This window comes from Castor canadensis, chromosome 7 (assembly GCF_047511655.1).
Source record: "Castor canadensis chromosome 7, mCasCan1.hap1v2, whole genome shotgun sequence".
NCBI classification, from domain to species: domain Eukaryota; kingdom Metazoa; phylum Chordata; class Mammalia; order Rodentia; family Castoridae; genus Castor; species Castor canadensis.
Genome location: NC_133392.1, coordinates 60,610,979 through 60,628,001, shown reverse-complemented (window position 1 = coordinate 60,628,001; position 17,023 = coordinate 60,610,979). Strand labels below are relative to the sequence as shown.

Below are 17,023 nucleotides of genomic sequence, written 5' to 3'. Positions count from 1 at the left end.
GGGGTGGTGCTGGGAATGGAGTTCACAGTTTTGTTCATGCTAAGCACACGTTCTACCACTGAGCTACACTGCAGCCCCATAGCATGGTGTTTTAAAGGAATAAAACAGGGCCTTAGCTGAATGGGATGATTGGTTTGGGTGTCAGTGGTGGAGAAGGGACTCATGATGAGTGAATTTCCTAATAACACAGCAGTAATAAAAATACTGTCAACTGTCAAATGCTGATGAGCTGGCCTTATGCTAAGCTCCCTCTGTGTCATCCATTTACCTTCATAACACCCCTGTAAGACAAGTGCTGTTGTTATTGTAAGTACAGGTGAGTAAATGGTTCAGGGAAGTTAAAAAAAACCTGTCCAAGGTCAAAACTAGGAAGTTATTTGCAAAAGTCCACCAGGACACAGACCTGGTAGACTCAGAACCTGCTCTCTGAACCACCTGGCCACCTTGCAGCTCAGTTTTCTTTCTAAGACCTTCAAGAAGTTGACTTTGGAATCCACTAGTGGGATTTGTGCTTGAATTTTTGCTCCAGTGCCAGTGTTCTTTCTAATTCTATCGCTTTGCTACTTCTTTTTTTTTTTTTTTTGAGGTACTGGGGTTTGAACTCAGGGCCTACACATTGAACCACTCCACCAGTCCATTTTTGTGATGGGTTTTTTTTTGAGATAGGGTCATCACAAACTATTTGCCTGGGCTGGCTTTGAACCACAATTCTCCTGATCTCTGCCTCTTGAATAGCTAGGATTATAGGTGTGAGCCACTGGTGCCTGGCTATTCTGCTACTTAAAAAAAAGAAGTATCATTATTGTCTTTCTGATATAAAATGCAAAACCCTAGAAATGTATGAAGCAGGAATATGGCAACTTGTTTTTTTGCAAGAAGCTAGGACTCATATCAAAACAGTTGGCGATTAAGCCAGTAGGGGGAGCCCTTCCACAGTTGGGAGCTTGACAGTCCCTGAAGGTGAGGAATTGTCACTGTCCCTTGGTGTTCAAGAAAAGTCCTGTTTCTCTGTAATGCTATTGTCCCCCATCACCGTCCTATTTTCCTTTCAGCTCAGCAAGTGGCCTCTCTTGCCAGGAGGGAGTCAAAACAAGCCCAGCACTTTGGGGTTCTGGTGCTTCCATTCAGCTCGGGGCTGAGCTGCTAGCATTACTTCAACCACCCAACCTATAGGCAAGCGTGGACCTAGGCCATTCCTTTTCATCCTTACAACAGCGAGCTTGAGGCAGTTCTGTCTCATAAGAGTGGGCAGCACGGTGGGGAATGGGTGGCTTACTATCATTTCCAGTGCCCTTGACAGCTTACTCTGTCCCCCCAGCTCCTCCCCACCTAGTGACAGCTCCCTCTCTGATTCATGGGGCAGGTGGAAAGCTAATGTTTTTCCAGTGGTTTCCAAAAGCTCAATGGTCATAGGCTTACAGAGAGCCTCTTTTTTTTTTTTCTTTTGAGACAGAGTCTCACTATGTAGCCCAGGCTAGCCTTCAACTCATGATCTTCCTGCCTTTGCCTTACGATTGCTGGGATTACAGGCATAAATCAGTAGGCTGGGCTCTGTCCTCTTTTTTACCAACAGTATTCTCAATATGTAAACTTAAAACTCTTCTGAAGTTTAATTCAAAATACGTATGACAATATTCACTGGGATGAATCCTGAGCAGTGCTCAGGATGGCCCATTCTGGAAACTACACAAATGTCATCAATGGTAGAATGGATCTGTGAATTGTGTATGTCCATGCAGTGTAATGTTACATACCAAAGAAAATGAGTGAACACACCACACGCAACAGTGTAGGCAGATTTCACAAATCCTAGGCTGAGCAAAAGAAGCCAGACACAGAAGAGTACATGATTTCATTTCAATAAAATTCAAAGTGGATGAACCCCCTCTATGCTTTTAGAAGACAGTGTAGTGGTTTCCTCTGAAGGAGATAATGACCAGGAGGGGAGTGAGGGAACTTCTGGGGTACTGGTGAGGGTCTGTTTCCTGCCTGGGTGCTGGTTGCATGGTGGTATTCACGTAGAGAAAAAAAGCTGTGTACTAATGATGTTTCTATAAAATACCTCAATGCAAACTTCCCAAAGTATGTGCAGAGTTAAAGCAAAGTTACTCTCTAGCGATGCCATTCTGTTACATATAAAATCAGAGTTCGACACAGATTCTGGGCAGTGGGATATCCAGCAGACAAAGATTGACTTCAGAGGACGTGCTTGGACAGTGGGCTATTCCATGGCACCTTTACCGGGTCTCAGGACCTTACCTATGTCTTCCTTGAGGTCAATTTCGGCTGTGGTTGGATGGACAATGCCCTCCACTCTCATGGAGCCAATATGGCTGATGTCACTCTGGGTCAGGGACAGCTGCATTAGGAAGAAAAGATGGAAAACAGGAGAAAGATCAAATTCCATTGAAAGACTTCATGTCTCACCTGATAGCCAATAATTCTCTCAATTATTCATACGCAAGGGCTTCGTGAAAAGCAACAGCCTCAAGTTTACAAACTGGTTTTTAGTAGCTCCTTTGAGCTCAGTAGATTTGATTTGCACTTTGAGGCTAGCAGCATGCAGCAAATCTGCCGCCTCTCCCGGAATGAGAATGGGACCTCTTCTCCTCTTCCTTTCTCTCACAGTTTATACCTTTTGTTCCCAGTCCTGGTGGCCTTGGTTTTGGATGACACCTCCTTTGAATGGCTCTGGGAGGGAGAGGAGCCTGACCTTTTTCTCTCCTTCTAGTGTCCTACATTCTCCTAGTTGCAGCAGAGAACTTTTGGGGCAGGACACTGAAGCCAGTGGCCTTGCTGGATGGAAAGAATGGGCTCCGGGTTTCCGACCTGTCATATCCGGCACCTTGCCTTTCGCATGCCATATTCTCAGGGCTGCTCTATGTGTTCATAGCATAGAATACGAAAATATTCCTTAATATTTCCCTATGTGAGGAAGAACTTCACGATCCCTAGATAAGTTTGAGAGAAAGCTAATCATCACGTAACTACAGATGGCCCCTGAAGGGGCACACATTCCACCTCTTGCTTCCTATTCCCTTTCATCAGAGATGAATGAATTAGGAACCTGCCACATTTTTTCTCTTCTTACAGCATGCTTTCTTTCCCACTACTTGAATGGAGGTTCACTCAATTGTCAGGCTGAAAGCCTTCAGCAACCAGAGATACGACTAGCTGACTATTTCCTCATGTATCTTATTTCAGCCCCAGTTGACTTGGGAGATAAATTGTCTGTTCAGTAAACTTTACACTTGTGGGAATGAATTATTTGCATGTCTGGCTGGGCGCTGTTTTGTTGTTAGAGACTGTTGAAATGTACAGTCCTGTTTATTTTCTTTCTGTAGCCCAGAAAGGCAGGTAGACTGAATTATTGGCAAGTAATTCATTTCTAACACCAAGGATATACAGGAAACAGATATTTCTATTTTCTTTCTCTGATGAATTTCATGGAACCATGGAAGCTGGGCCTCTCTGAGGCTGTTTGAAACTGTTAGCTATGGATTTTTTTTTTTTTTTTTTTTGGTGGGTACAAACTAATTGGGGCTTGGGGATTTCCCAGCAAAACCAGTAATGCCATCCTATCTCCTGACCAGGAAAGATCCTTGGGCTGACCTTTGGCTGACCAGTGTCAGCACGAACAATTCTCAGCATTGAAGGGCTTGTTCACTCTCACAATGCAGAAATCGCCCTACCTCTTCCATTTGAAAATGAATAATTCAAGACTAGAGTGAAAGTCATATTAGGGGAGAAAGGGACGAAGCAGTTTCATGGCTTGTCAACAGTGGGTTATAAAAATGTAATCGTGTTTTACTGCAGTACATTAGGACTTTATTACCTTCTGCCCTGGAACAAGGCTCTTTGATGACAGGATGGTGAATCCATCCCCTGGCCCATCTTCAGAGGTGGAATTTGAAGTTCCTTCTTTATCGCTGTCCTTTGGTTTGGACTGTTGGTAAAAATCAGTACAAATGAGAAAGAATCCAAAGAAAGCCCAATGTGGCTGAATCAGCTTCTTCCATGGCTGCCACCAATTTGGCTATGAAAGGAAGTGGTATGGTTTTTGTGGTTGTTGCTGTGGTTTGCAGTGCTGGGGACCAAACGCAGGGCCTTATCCATGCTAAGCACACGCTCTGCTACAGAGGCACACCCCCTGGCCTCTGCTGGGTGTGAGGGACAGCAATAATAAGGAAAAGAAAAGGGTATTTGAAAAAATAAAGTGTACTAAGGAGTTCAACATTCCTATAGTCCTTGCCCCACCCTGGACATAGGCGCATTATGCTTGCCTGGTTCGGCTCACCTGCCTACAATCCAGTACCTGCAGCTTATGGAGACAAGTAGGTGGCTTACAGTGCATTGCCTGGCCTCCTTCTTCCCAGAAATCCCCTGAGATCTAGTGGCAGTGGTGTGATTTTTTTCTTATCCTGAAGGTCTGTGGAGTGAAAATTCCTCACCTCCAAAGCAGCACTGCTATTCAATAGAATTTTCTGTAATGGAAGTTCTTTGTGCCTCTACTGTTCAGTGCTACTGAGTACTTGAAATGTGACTGGTGCAACAGAGGAGCTGAACTTTTAATTTGGCTCTTTGTTTGTTTTTGTGATACTAGGGTTTGAACTTAGGGCTTTGTACTTGCTAGGTAGGTGCTCTACTGCTTGAGCCATACCTCCATCCCATAATTTGGCTTAACTGTAATTCAGTTTTAATAGTCACGTGTCAGTAGGGGCTACTCTACTGGGCTACAATAAAAATGTTATTTCACAAGTGGCATCACTGAGCTAAGCTACTTAGCCTCCAAACACCTGGAATCCATTGGCCTAACCCAGGGCACTGTGTACAGGAGTTTGTTTAGCCTGCAGCATGAGCTCTGCGGAGAAAGCAGAAACAAGATTCCAGGCTCTCTCGCTTATGATTTTGGTGGGGGCAGTGTTGCAGTTTGGATATTAAATGTCTTCCCACAGCCATGTGTTGAAGACTTGGTCACCAGTCCATGGTCCTATTGGAAGGTGGGGGAACTTTCAGAAGGTTGGACTACTGGGAGTAAGTTAGGTCATTGGGGGTGAGCCCTTGAAGGGGCTGTTGCAGCCCTGGCTCCTTTTCTCTATCTTTACTTCCTAGCTACCATGAGGTGAGCAGCTTTACTCTACCATGTGCTCCCAGCATGACGTTCTGCCTTGCCACAGGCCCAAAGCAACAGGATCAAGTGGCCATGGACTAAAACCATGGGCTAAAATAAATCTTACCTCCTTTTATCTCAGATCCTTTGTCACGGCAATGGAAAGCCAACTAGTAGTGGGAGTAAAAGGGATCTGAACCCCCTACACTTTGGGTGATGCATCCTGTTTTGTGGATTTGAACTCTAGTTTCAAAGGCCCCTTACTTTTCTATATACATAGTCTTGTCACTTTCTCCCCGCACTGAGCTGGAGAGTCCCCTGTCCTTCTCGCCTACTGACTCTGCTCTCATCATTTCATCCTTAAGACTTCCCTCTCATTCTGTGGGTGTCTTAGTCCATTCTGCCTGCTAGAGAAAAATACCACAGACTTGTGGCTTATAAACAACATAAATGTACTCCTCACAGGAGGCTGGGAAATTCAAGATTAAGGCTCTAGCAGATTCCACGTCTGGTGAGGGCCCGCTTCCTCATAGGTGACACCTTCCTCCCGTGTCCTCAAATGGTAGAAAGGGCAAACAAGCTCCCTTGAGCCTCTTTTTATAAGGGCACTAACCTCATGTCTGAGGGCTCTCCATTATGACCTCATTACTCTTAATCCCATTCCTTGGCAGGTACATTTCGAAAATGAGTTTTGGGAGGATGCAAATATCCAGACCATAGCAGCGGGCATGCCTGCTCATGAAATGCACGTCAGCTTACCTTTTTGGATGTCCGTGGTTTGGCAGCCTTGGATTTCTTGCCCCCCTTCTTGCCTGATGTGGCCTTCCTTCCTCTTTTCTCTGGAGGTGGGGAGAGGATAGTTTCTGACTTGCCTTTGGTCCCTCGCTTTTTAGCCAGCAGTTCGGGGTGAATTCTGGGCAGGACACCTCCACTGGCAATGGTCACTCCTTTTAGCAGCTGGAGAGAGATATGTGCACATATATGGCAAAGACCTTGCTGATTCTGGATTTTTTCTTTTTTTTTTTTTGGATGCTGGGACTCAAACCCAGGGCCTTGTGGATTTGGGGTAAGTGCTCTCTAAGCTGAATTCTCAAGTCCTCGGCTTTTTGAGACAGGATCTTATGATATAGCCCGGGCTGGCCTGGAACTCACGATCTTTCTGCCTCTGCCTCTTGAGTGCTGGGGTTATAGTAGGAGTGTGCCCACCATGACCAGACCACTTCTGGATTTAATACAGATCTAATCGCTGGTAACACAAGGCTTATATGTTGTCATTACTTTCTTAAAGAAATTGTATAATACACAATTTAATTGGCTTTTCTGGCTTTTATTTGTAGAGTATTTCTTTGTAGGTCTTGAGGCATCCTGGATCTCATACAGAATGCAAAACAAAGCAAAGCATAATAATAAGCATAAAAAAAAGGGTTACAGAATTGAAACCATGGATGCTGCCCAGAACTTTGGAATTCCAGACAAAACAGAGCACAGCTGAACAAAACTAGGTTCAAAGCTCAACACAAAGACTAGCCCCATTAACAACATGCCAGTGGTCTACACGCCAGTAATCTACACTCCCGAACATGTGTCCTATCAGGGAAATATGTTTGACCATGCGCCTTCCAATCATTATGCTTATTTGCAAATAATCAACATGTACTCCTACACTAATATATTCTGCATGCCCTAAACCAGCAGTCACCAAGAGTCATTAGTTACCCATCTGTGACAAGAGGAGCACAGACTCATGAGTAAGAGTCTAGAAACTTTCACAGGAAATCCTAAGAGTTATTATATACCTACTAAATCGATAATAAGAAATTGTGGCTTGTAGTTTTTATGTCTTTGCCTTTTAAATTTTCCTAGGAATCAATAATTATTACATTTTTTGAAATTACCAGTCTGTGATGGATTAACAATAAGACCTTTTTTTTTTTTAACTACAGTTTGAGAAGAATGAAATTTGAAAGTAAATAAGAATAAAAATTCTTATGCTATTTACCTGCCACCTTGTATATCTGGGGAGTGTGTGTGTGTGTGTGGGGGGGGGGGGATGTGTGCATTCACTGACTTTGGAGTCAGTTCCAAAATACAAAGGGTCAGTTCTAATATATAAACAAGGATTTTCCTGCTCTCATCCACATGGTTTGAAGAAATTGCCAGGAATAACAAATGTGCTGCCCTTTCCTCAGCAGCACAGAACTTGTTTTTAATGAGGAAACAGAGTCTGGCAGGACCCAGATGGCATAATGGATCTATTCCAGAAACAACCTGGTTTTGACTCTGAATGACGGGTCTAGTGGAATTTGTTCTCTTACTCATTCTGGAATTTTTGTGCAGATGGGAGTAGGAGCCACCGCAGGAATGAGTCAGGGTTCACTTGCAGCTGCGTGCATGGCAAACCCGTCCCACAGCTGACTATGCTTCAGACTTACCTGGTTGAGCTCCTCGTCATTGGCAACAGCCAGCAGGATGTGTCTCGGGGCTATCCGGGCCTTCTTGTTGTCCCTTGCAGCATTCCCCGCTAACTCTAGGATTTCCGCTGAAATATCAAAGGGGCATTAACAGACAGTCACAGAATGGGGTCCATGCTCCTTTTCTTTAGAAATAGACTTTGAATTTGATCACATTTTCTCATTTGTGATTTTTGTTTGTTTGTTTTGGCCTGGGTCTCGAAAGAAATCCTGAAAGCTGAAATGACTCAGGTTATGGATCAGTAAGATATTTTAACAAGACCTCAGATATCATGGCAAAATCTTCAAGTTGTTTCTCAACATTAATTCTCTCTCTTCTTTAGTTTATTAGTACCTGATTTTTTGCTGAGCCCATAACCACAGCAACAAAGACTACATTTCCCATCTTTCCTTGTTGGTAAGTGTGATCATGTGACTAAGTTCTGACCAATGAGAGGCAAACAGTTGTGCTCTATGGAATTTCTGGGAAGAGTCCATCAATGAAGTGGCTGTGCCCTTCTTCCCTTCCTACTCCTAGACTGAGGATCTGATGGCTGAAATTTGAGCAGCCATCTTTGATCAAGAAGAACTTGTGGATGACAGAGCAGTAAGACAGAAGGAAACTAGACTGTCTTTTCTAGATTTCTTTTATCTGAGAGAGTGGAATAAACGCTCTTGTTTAAACCACAGTCAGTAGAAGTGAATCCTGCCAATATAGAATTCTAATATAGACAGAATTTCAGTCCACAGAGTAGCACCAACTCTGAAAAAAATAGTGATGTAGGCAAAAACTGTATTTGGTACCCATTGGGATCCCCTATAGAGTCTCCCATTCCTTTGCTTGATGCTCCAGATTCCCCTTGTCTTGCAGCAAAATGAATGTGAAAGACTGATTTATACAGTGGGATGAGGAAGTGCTATAAAGGGAATTCCTAAAGATGACTCCTAGCCATGAGTGCTAGGTGGGAAGGCATGTTGGGGCCCAGGGTCTTCCACATATCCCTCAGGCCTTAAGCATGGCATTTGGTAAATGTAAAATGCTAATAAAAATGATTTTTTCACTGGGCTTGGTAGTTCAAACCTGTAATCCTAGCTCCATGAGAGGCAGGATCATGGAGGATTGTGGTTTGAGGCCAGCCCAGGCAAAAGGTTTGTGAGATCCCATTTCAACTAATAAAAAGCTGGGTGTGGTGGCACATACCTGTTATCCTAGCTGTTTGGGAAGCATAAAGGAAGATTGTAGTCCAGGCTGGCCTTGGCATACATATCTCAAAAATAACCAATACAGGGACTAATTGAGTGGCTCAAGTGGTAGAGCAACAACCTAATAAGTGTGAGGTCCTGAGTTCAAATCCCAGTACTGCAAAAAAAAAAAACCCAACAACACAAAAAGGGCTGGCGGAGTGATAGAGCACCTGCCTAGCAAGCTCAAGGCCCTGAGTTCAACCCCCAGTACTGGCTCCACCCCCCCCCCAAATAAAGATTTCCCCAAAGCTCTTTTACATGCTATCAAAACTTTGGGGGCAAAATAATAAAAATCAATACAAATGCTTTACGCCATCTTTATGCTTTTTCCTCCTCTGTCTTATTTTATTATTGTTCTTTATTCTACAATTTTAAAGGCTATTATGCTGAATCAAATTTGTTTCCCTGAAAAAATTTGAATGAGCCAGGCATGGTGGTGTATGCGTGTAATCCCAGCACTGGAGAGGCAGAGGCAGGAGGATCTTGGGTTCAAGGCCATCCTGAGCTACATGTCTGAGATCCTGTCTCAAAAAAAAAAGTTTAAATGAGCCTTCAAAGAAAAATTCCTTCCTTTACTTCTCTTAGAAAGCTAGAAGCAACATGCCAATATGTTGTCTCACTGATAATGCAGGAAAAAAGTGTGTGTATGTGTGTTTGCATAAATATGTTCTGTGTGAGTGTGTGTACAGGCATGTGTGCATGTGTACGTGTGTGTGTGTGTTGAGGGGATCTGTGGTACAATGGCAAAAACACTCAGCCATAAATTACCAGGCAATTCTTCATGAGTCATTACAATCACCCTAATTTCAAATAAAAGAGCGCATGAAATTGCCATCATTCATAAAATCTATGGCAATAGTAAAAACTTGGCATAAGTATGCCATATTAACTAAGCAAATGTGATTAACAAAAAATTAGAATAAAATAAACATTAGAGTTAACTATTTATCTGGCATCTCCATAATGAAAAGTGCTAAATCACTGCAAATTCATTCTCGCATCTTTTCTACATTAGAAAGCAGTGAATATTGTGTTTGCCAACAATTCATTTATATAGTGACCTTGTATTCTTAATCAAAGATTGGGGCTTTGTAGTTGGAAAAGTATTGGCATCCTTATTGGTGTTAGGTCCCTGGCATTCTTGGGGCAGGTGGAAGGTCCCGAGGCTAGCACTGAAACCAGACCCCCTGATTTAAGCTTGCCAAACCCTCCTGCTTATTTCTCCCCTGATTGTTTCTCTGCTTGCAAAATCTCAGGAACTTCCAGTTACTCAAATAGGCAGTTATGTCAACCTGTTCTATCTGGTGATCGCAGACAATCGGAGACCAGAGACTCTCTGCCTCCCCCCTGGCTTGGCCCCTCCTATAAACCCCATTTCAGCCAAGCCGCTGCACTCTGAACCCGAGAGTGACAGTCCTGTGGTCTGGTTCCTAATAAATCTTTCTTTTCTACACCTGGTGTGGTTTTTATTCTGTAGTTCCTTACATCTGGTGCCGAAACCCAGGAGAGGTTAACAGTACACTCTGGCCCGGGCTGGTCCCTTGGCCTTCATGTCCTGCCCTCTCCTGAACCCAATCTGCTGAACTGACTCCACGTGCCTCTGGACTGTAGATTTTGGACCTTACTGCCTTGCTGGTTTTCCCATCCATCATTAGCCTCTCTTCCACTGCTCTCCACTTGACCTACTCCTCTCCTCAGGCTCGGTAAGTGTCACCTTCCTCGGGGCTGCCTGCTCTGTCTGGTCTGGTAGTCGTGGCGCCGCACCAGGCACACCTCCTACACCCACTAGGGTGCCCCTCTGCTTAGCACGGGGACGCCTGGCTAACTGGTTGGGCATCCGAGGCCGGGCATGCCTGCCCTTGGGAACCTGTTAGGGTGACACTTCCCCCTCCCTCTCACTCACTCTCTCTCTCTTGCTCTCCCTCCCTGTTTTCTTTTCCTCTGCCTAGGGTGAGAGCTCAACAGCCCCTCCAGCTTACTTTGACCAAACAGCAACCGGATGATTCTTCTCTCCTTGCCTGAGTCACATAAGGGAGGCTAGATCTTGACCTAGATCTATATTGGCCTGAAGAGTAAACTCACCAAGGCATCTGCCTCTCTCTCTCTCTCTCTCTCTCTCTCTCTCTCTCTTCCCCCACCCCTTTTTTCTTCTACTACATTATGGGGACCTCCCACTCTACACTAGATGGGTCAACTGGGATGCCTTCTCCGCACCCTCCCCCTTGGTCTCCAAGATGATATATAACCTAAGCGACTGATTTATTACTGCAACACCGTTTGGCCTCAGTACAAGCTAGACAATCATTCACAATGGCCTGAAAATGGTACTTCTGATGTTCACACACTTCTAGGTCTTATCAATTTCTGCCATTGCAATGGCAAGTGATCCGAAATTCCATTTGTCTGAGCTTTCCTTTCTCTCTGCTCCCAACCCTCCCTGCTCCAATCTTGTAATACTGTTCAAATCGTCCTTGCCAGTGACAAACCCCCCTCAAAGTCTGTGTCTCTTCCTCCCTCTGACCCCTCTCCTAGACTCTTCTCTTACTTGTGACCTCACGGGCTCTGTCTGCCCACCTCCCAGCTCCTCCTGCCAGTCCTCTACATCAATCTCTTCTCCCACCCTATTCTTCCATGACCCAGACCCCCCCTTCTTCCACCTCTGCTGGTTCTTCCAAACATCCACCACCCTATTCCCCTTCTACAGTGGTCACAATTGACCCTGAGCCATTGGCTCCTCGAGGACCAACACCGCCACCATTGCCCTCAGCCCCTGTTACACCCTCACCCTTCTCCTCCCCACCTGCATCCCATACCTGCTCCCATACCTCCTCCCAAACACGCTCAGCCCACCCATACCACTCCGGGAGGTGGCAGGAGCTGACAGCATTATCAGAGTTCATGTGTCCTTTTTCATGACTGACCTCTCTCAAATTGAAAAGAGACTTAACTCCTTCTCTAATGACTCAGCCTCCTATATTAAAGAATTTAAATACCTAACCCAAGCATATGATATGACTTGGCATGAGACCCATCTTCCAAGGATGGAATAATTATTCTCAACTCTCATTTTATTTCCCAATCCTTCCCTAATATTCAAAGAAAACTTAAACAGGCAGAGGGTGGCCCTCAACCCCCCCACCCCACAGGAGATCTTGTGAAAATGGCATTTAAGGTATTTAATAACCAAGATGAGGTTTGAGACCAGTGAAAGGCACAGCTCTTGACGGCTGCTCTGAGGCTACCTCTTCCAACTTCAAGACGGGCTGGACAACAACGCATGCCTCCAGGGACCTGCTTCAAATGCAACCAGACAAGACATTGGGCAAAAAACTGCCCTTCACTTCGCCGCTGCCAGGACACTGTCCACAATGTGGCCAGAATGGACCCTGGAAGGATGACTGCCCCTCTTTGTCTCTGCAAGGTAGTTCAATCTCAACAGAGTAAAGGCCTCACGGACCGCTTAGGCCTGGTGGCAGAAGACTGACGCGGCCCTGGGACCTCGGCCCCCTTCAAGAGCACCTCGGAGGAGCCCAGGGTAACTGTCCAAGTACCAAGTGGGCCTCAATCACCTACCAGACTTCTCAGGTAAGCTTTATCCTTCACACATCTCCATGGTGGGGGAGGACGGTCTCCTCCACCAGCCAAAAAGGAAAGACAGTTTTATTTAAATTTAAAATTCTTATAAAAGTTAATTTTAAAATCCGAGTTACAAAGTAAACAACTGGAAAGGATATAGATGGTAAACTTCAATATGTGACAAAGTTAAAGTTGACTATAATCTAAGAGTTGCCAAAAAGATTTTTTAAGGTCATGTCAAATTAAAATCAAATTTTCTATGTCTATAAAATAACAAGGTTATCTTAATATTGTTCTGCTCTGAGTAAAATCTACAAAAAAACTGTTATAGGGAAACATTTTATCAAAGAAATTATTTGTGTTTTCTGCTGATCTTGTCAAGCTTTAAGTACTACTAAATCAGAGTTCATTTATGTATTTGCTCATGTGTCTTAAATGACCACTTTATAACAGTGTTGTATCTATATTTTATCTAAATATGGTACAAGCATTTACAAAGTTAAAATGTAAATTTATATAAAATAATGAGCTAAAACTCTCTTGTATCCAAAAGTGTTACATTTAACCTGCATCCTGACAGTCAGCCTGTTTGCCTTTAAAGATTCCACAAACCTTCACAGCAACTAACATGGACAGTTTTGCCACAAGAGTTTAAAGACAGCCTTTAACTTTTTAAACAGACCCTAACCAGAGACTTATTAGGTTGGCACTACCCAGAGGCCACCCTTCTTCATGACATACTTCAGTGCGGAGCCACAGAGCCCCTCATCTGCAGAGTGACTGAGTCCTTTTTAAAACTTTTTGGCCTCTGGTGATACAAAGTCTCTAAGGAGAAGGCTCAATTATGTCTCCCACAGGTCACCTACCTAGGTGTGTTCTTAAAGGGACAGATTCACTCCCTGAGTTATGAGGGAATCAACCCAATCCTCCGTTTCCCACTTCCCCATACCATAAAGCAGCTTAGCGCTTTCTTGGGAGTAACAGGATTTTGCAGAATCTGGATCCCTAGATATGCAGCCTTTAGCAGACACCTTTTTATGCTCCTTCTAATATTTCTATTTGGGTCTTATGTAATAAATCCTCTCAAGATTATTTCCCCTCCCCAATAAAGGTGCAAACCAAACCAGTTCACCTGAGAAGGCCTGCAAATCCATGGCCAATGAGAAAAACCCACCATACCAGACCACTCCCCTGAAGTCATTCCTTCTTGAGCCCCTTTGAAATAATGTATGGCCACCCATTTCTTTTAGGAAACTTGCCTCCAACAGACCCTGCTCTTTGGCTAACTATCTACCTTATCTTAACCTCCTCCAGGAACTTCTCAGAGAGCATGCTGACCAGATCCTGCCCCACACTATAGCAATTTCTGTTAAACCAGGGGATCTTGTTCTCCTAAAGGATTTTCGACCCTCTCCATTGGGACCTTGGTGGACCGGACCTCATCTGGTCATCCTCACAACACCCACCACTGTCAAGCTCAATGGGATCCCCCAGTGGCAGCACCTCTCAAACATTGCCCACCAACTTCAGACTCTTCCACTACAACAAAGGATGAGTACTCTTGCATACTGCTGGGCCCCACGTGGCTATGCCTCTCCCGCAAACTCTCTCCTTCTTCTACTCCTACATAAATTCTTAGTCCTCATCTGGCTCTCAATTTTCTGCCATAGGTGAATTTAAAACACTGGTAGGGGCAGTAGGCCTAATTCTGGGAGCAAGCCTACTACTTCCCTGCTTCCTTCCCTTGGTTATACGATCTATTAGGTCCATTATAGAGGCTACTATAGAAAGAAAGACAGCTGCACATGTAATGATGCTATGGAAATACAAACTCTTAAACCAGGAAAATGCTCTTTAACCCTAGATGCCTCCAGGATCATTCAGGGAACTCAGCAGACAGACATCCTACCAGATGCTACTACAACCTTCTCCCAACAATTGGCCTTGTCTGCAGATGAAGCCTGGGAAAAACTGTCAGCTTCCACTCCTGGGGACATCACAAATTTCCAAATTCCAGCTGAACCCCCCCTTAACGATGCTCCCACTCAGCACGAAGCAGCTAGATCGATCGGTGCTCATAATACCAACAAAAGGCTGGAATGTAGGTCCCTGGCATTCTTGGGGCAGGCGGAAGATCCCGAGGCTGGCACCGAAACCAGACTCCCTGATTTATGACTGCTTGCCAGAGCCCCCTGCTTGTTTCTCCCGATTGTTTCTCTGCTTGCAAAACCTCAGGAAATTCCAGTTACTCAACTAGCCAGGCATGTCGACCTGTTCCATCTGGTGATCGCAGATAATCAGAGACCAGAGACTCTCTCCCTCACCCTTGGCTTGGCTCCTCCTATAAAGCCCACTACCCATTTCAGCCAAGCCGCCGCACTCTGAACCCAAGAATGACAATCCTGCAGTCTGGTTCCTAATAAATCTTTCTTTTCCACACCTGGCATGGTCTTTATTCAGCAGTTCCTTACAGTTGGGACAATGGGATACAATATTTGAAATTAATGCCATGTTAGAGAATGCCATAATGCTGCATCAGGTTGCCATCGACCTTTTCTTTCTCTTAAAACTGATACACACCAAACTGGGCAGGGTGGTGCAGACCTGTAATCCTGGCACTCAGGAGGCAGAGGGAGGAGAATCATGAGTTTGAGGCCAGTCTAGGCTACGTAGTGAGATTCTGCGTCAAAACAAAAGCAAAAAACCCCAAAAGACACATCAAAAAGTGGGGTTGTCATAAAGTTTTCCCAAACAGGCTTGCTTTATGACTTGAGGTTAAAACATACAGCTCCCCATTGTGCACCATGATGGGGAGTTTGCTGCACCCAGTCATCTTGGCAGGGGGCTATCATTTTTGGGGTCCACACTAGGGAGAAAAGAGCATTCTACTTTTTTTTCTAAGTAGGAGGGGGGAAGAAGGAACCTCCCAGTTTTAAGCTTCTGAGTGACTGAAGTGAATTTGGCATCCTGGAGCATCCCTCTCCTGCCTCCTGTTACCTACAGTTAGAAGGAGAAGTTAAGCAGCTTCCTCCCAAGTTCATCAACACTAGGTGAGAGTGAAGGGAAGACCTACATGCTTGGCACCTTTAGGAAGCTCCTGAGGAAGATCAGTTTGTTTGATTCACAGGCTGAGCAACAGAATCTGCTGGAATCAAAGGCAGCATAGGAAGAGGCTAAATACAGCAATTCAGCTGGTGCCTGTGGCTCACACTTGTAATCCTAGCTACTGGGGAGGCAGAGATAAGAAGGATTACCATTCAAGGCAGCCTGGGCAAAAAGCAAGACCTATCTCAAAAATACACAACAAAAAAGGGCTGGCAGAGTCACTCCAGTGGTGGAACATTTGCCAAGTAAGTATGAGGAGGCCCTGAGTTCAAACTCCAGTATTGCCAAAAAGCAAAACAAAAAAGACAGTGATTCAGCACGCCACAACACAGGCCATTCAGGTGAGGCTCAGCAAAAGTGCAACTGGGTTCTTGAACTTACTCTCCCGAAATGAGAACACTTTGATTCTGTGCTCTACTGAAAAAGCAGAGGTAATACTTCCTCTCTCCCTCCTTTCTTCTATCACGTTCTTGCTATGTAACCCAGGCTGGCTTTGAACTTGAGATCCTCCTGCCTCAGCCTCTTGATTGCTGGCATTACAGACATGTACCACCACACCTGCCTTTTTTTTTTTTCTTTAAATAGAAAAACTTCTTAATAATGCACAGCAGAAAATCTAGATCAAGTGGTTCTTATCCCTTTTGGATGTTCAGTCAGTACAATCTTGGGGAAGGGATGTTGCCATTTAAGTACACGAAATAACATTGATCATCATTAATAGTTTCAAATGTTATTCTGAGAAACAGGTTCACAATAAAGTTTGAACAATAAAGTATGCTACATTCTTGAGTGATTTTATTGATCCTGGGGACAAAGAGTTCTTTATTGGCAATCAATACAGAAACTGGATTTATACAAATTTGTTTTTCTGTAAATTTTGTGGGGAGATCATTATTCTGCTAAGTGGTCAAGGTGTCTGTGTGAGCCCACAGCCTTCTTTAGCCAACCCCTCCCATCTCGGACATCCAGCTTCCAGCAGTAGTAACTACCTGGAATATAGCGGAGGAGCAGCTAGTAAAAGGAAAAATTTCTATAGCCGAAAGGAATGTAAAGTTCATACACATCGACTGTCCCACAGTGCACACAACTTAAACCAGCACTGGACATTCCAGCCCAAAGGAATGAGAAATACACGTTAAATGTAGGGCTGGGACAGGGAACATGGAGTCTACCCCTTTAAGACTCTGTTGCCTTCCCAGGTCCCTGCCTCCTTGCCCATGAAGTGGTAGTGTCCTGGGGTTCTGTCTGTACCTGCTGCTCTGCTTGGACTCTGCAGTGTCCTGGGGAAATTCCACTCAATCCATGGCCTTGCTACCACATCTACACCTGCAGCCCTACCCCAGTGGCACCTGGGCAGCACCTCTGGGTGTTCACAGGTAAGTCAAACTTACCACATTCCCAAATCAAATAACTTCCTCAAGCCGGGTGTGGTGGGCATACCTAATCCCACAACTCAAGGCAGAAGGATCTGGAGTTCAAGGCCAGCCTAGGCTACATATAGTGAGACCTTGTCTCAAAGAGGGAAAGAATTCCAAAC

General features: G+C 44.6%; 1 protein-coding gene across 2 annotated transcripts in view; it reads right to left on the bottom strand.

Moving 5' to 3' along the window:
- Positions 1-17,023, bottom strand: part of Macroh2a2 (macroH2A.2 histone) — a 54,522-nt gene that overhangs the window by 8,660 nt on the left and 28,839 nt on the right. For both annotated transcript variants that reach the window (XM_074079066.1, XM_074079065.1), the window contains 4 exons: positions 7,543-7,649; positions 5,870-6,067; positions 3,836-3,946; positions 2,260-2,359 (listed from right to left, as the gene is read on the bottom strand). In XM_074079066.1, the coding sequence (XP_073935167.1) occupies positions 2,260-2,359; positions 3,836-3,946; positions 5,870-6,067; positions 7,543-7,649 (516 nt within the window). The remainder of the gene's footprint in view (positions 1-2,259; positions 2,360-3,835; positions 3,947-5,869; positions 6,068-7,542; positions 7,650-17,023) is intronic.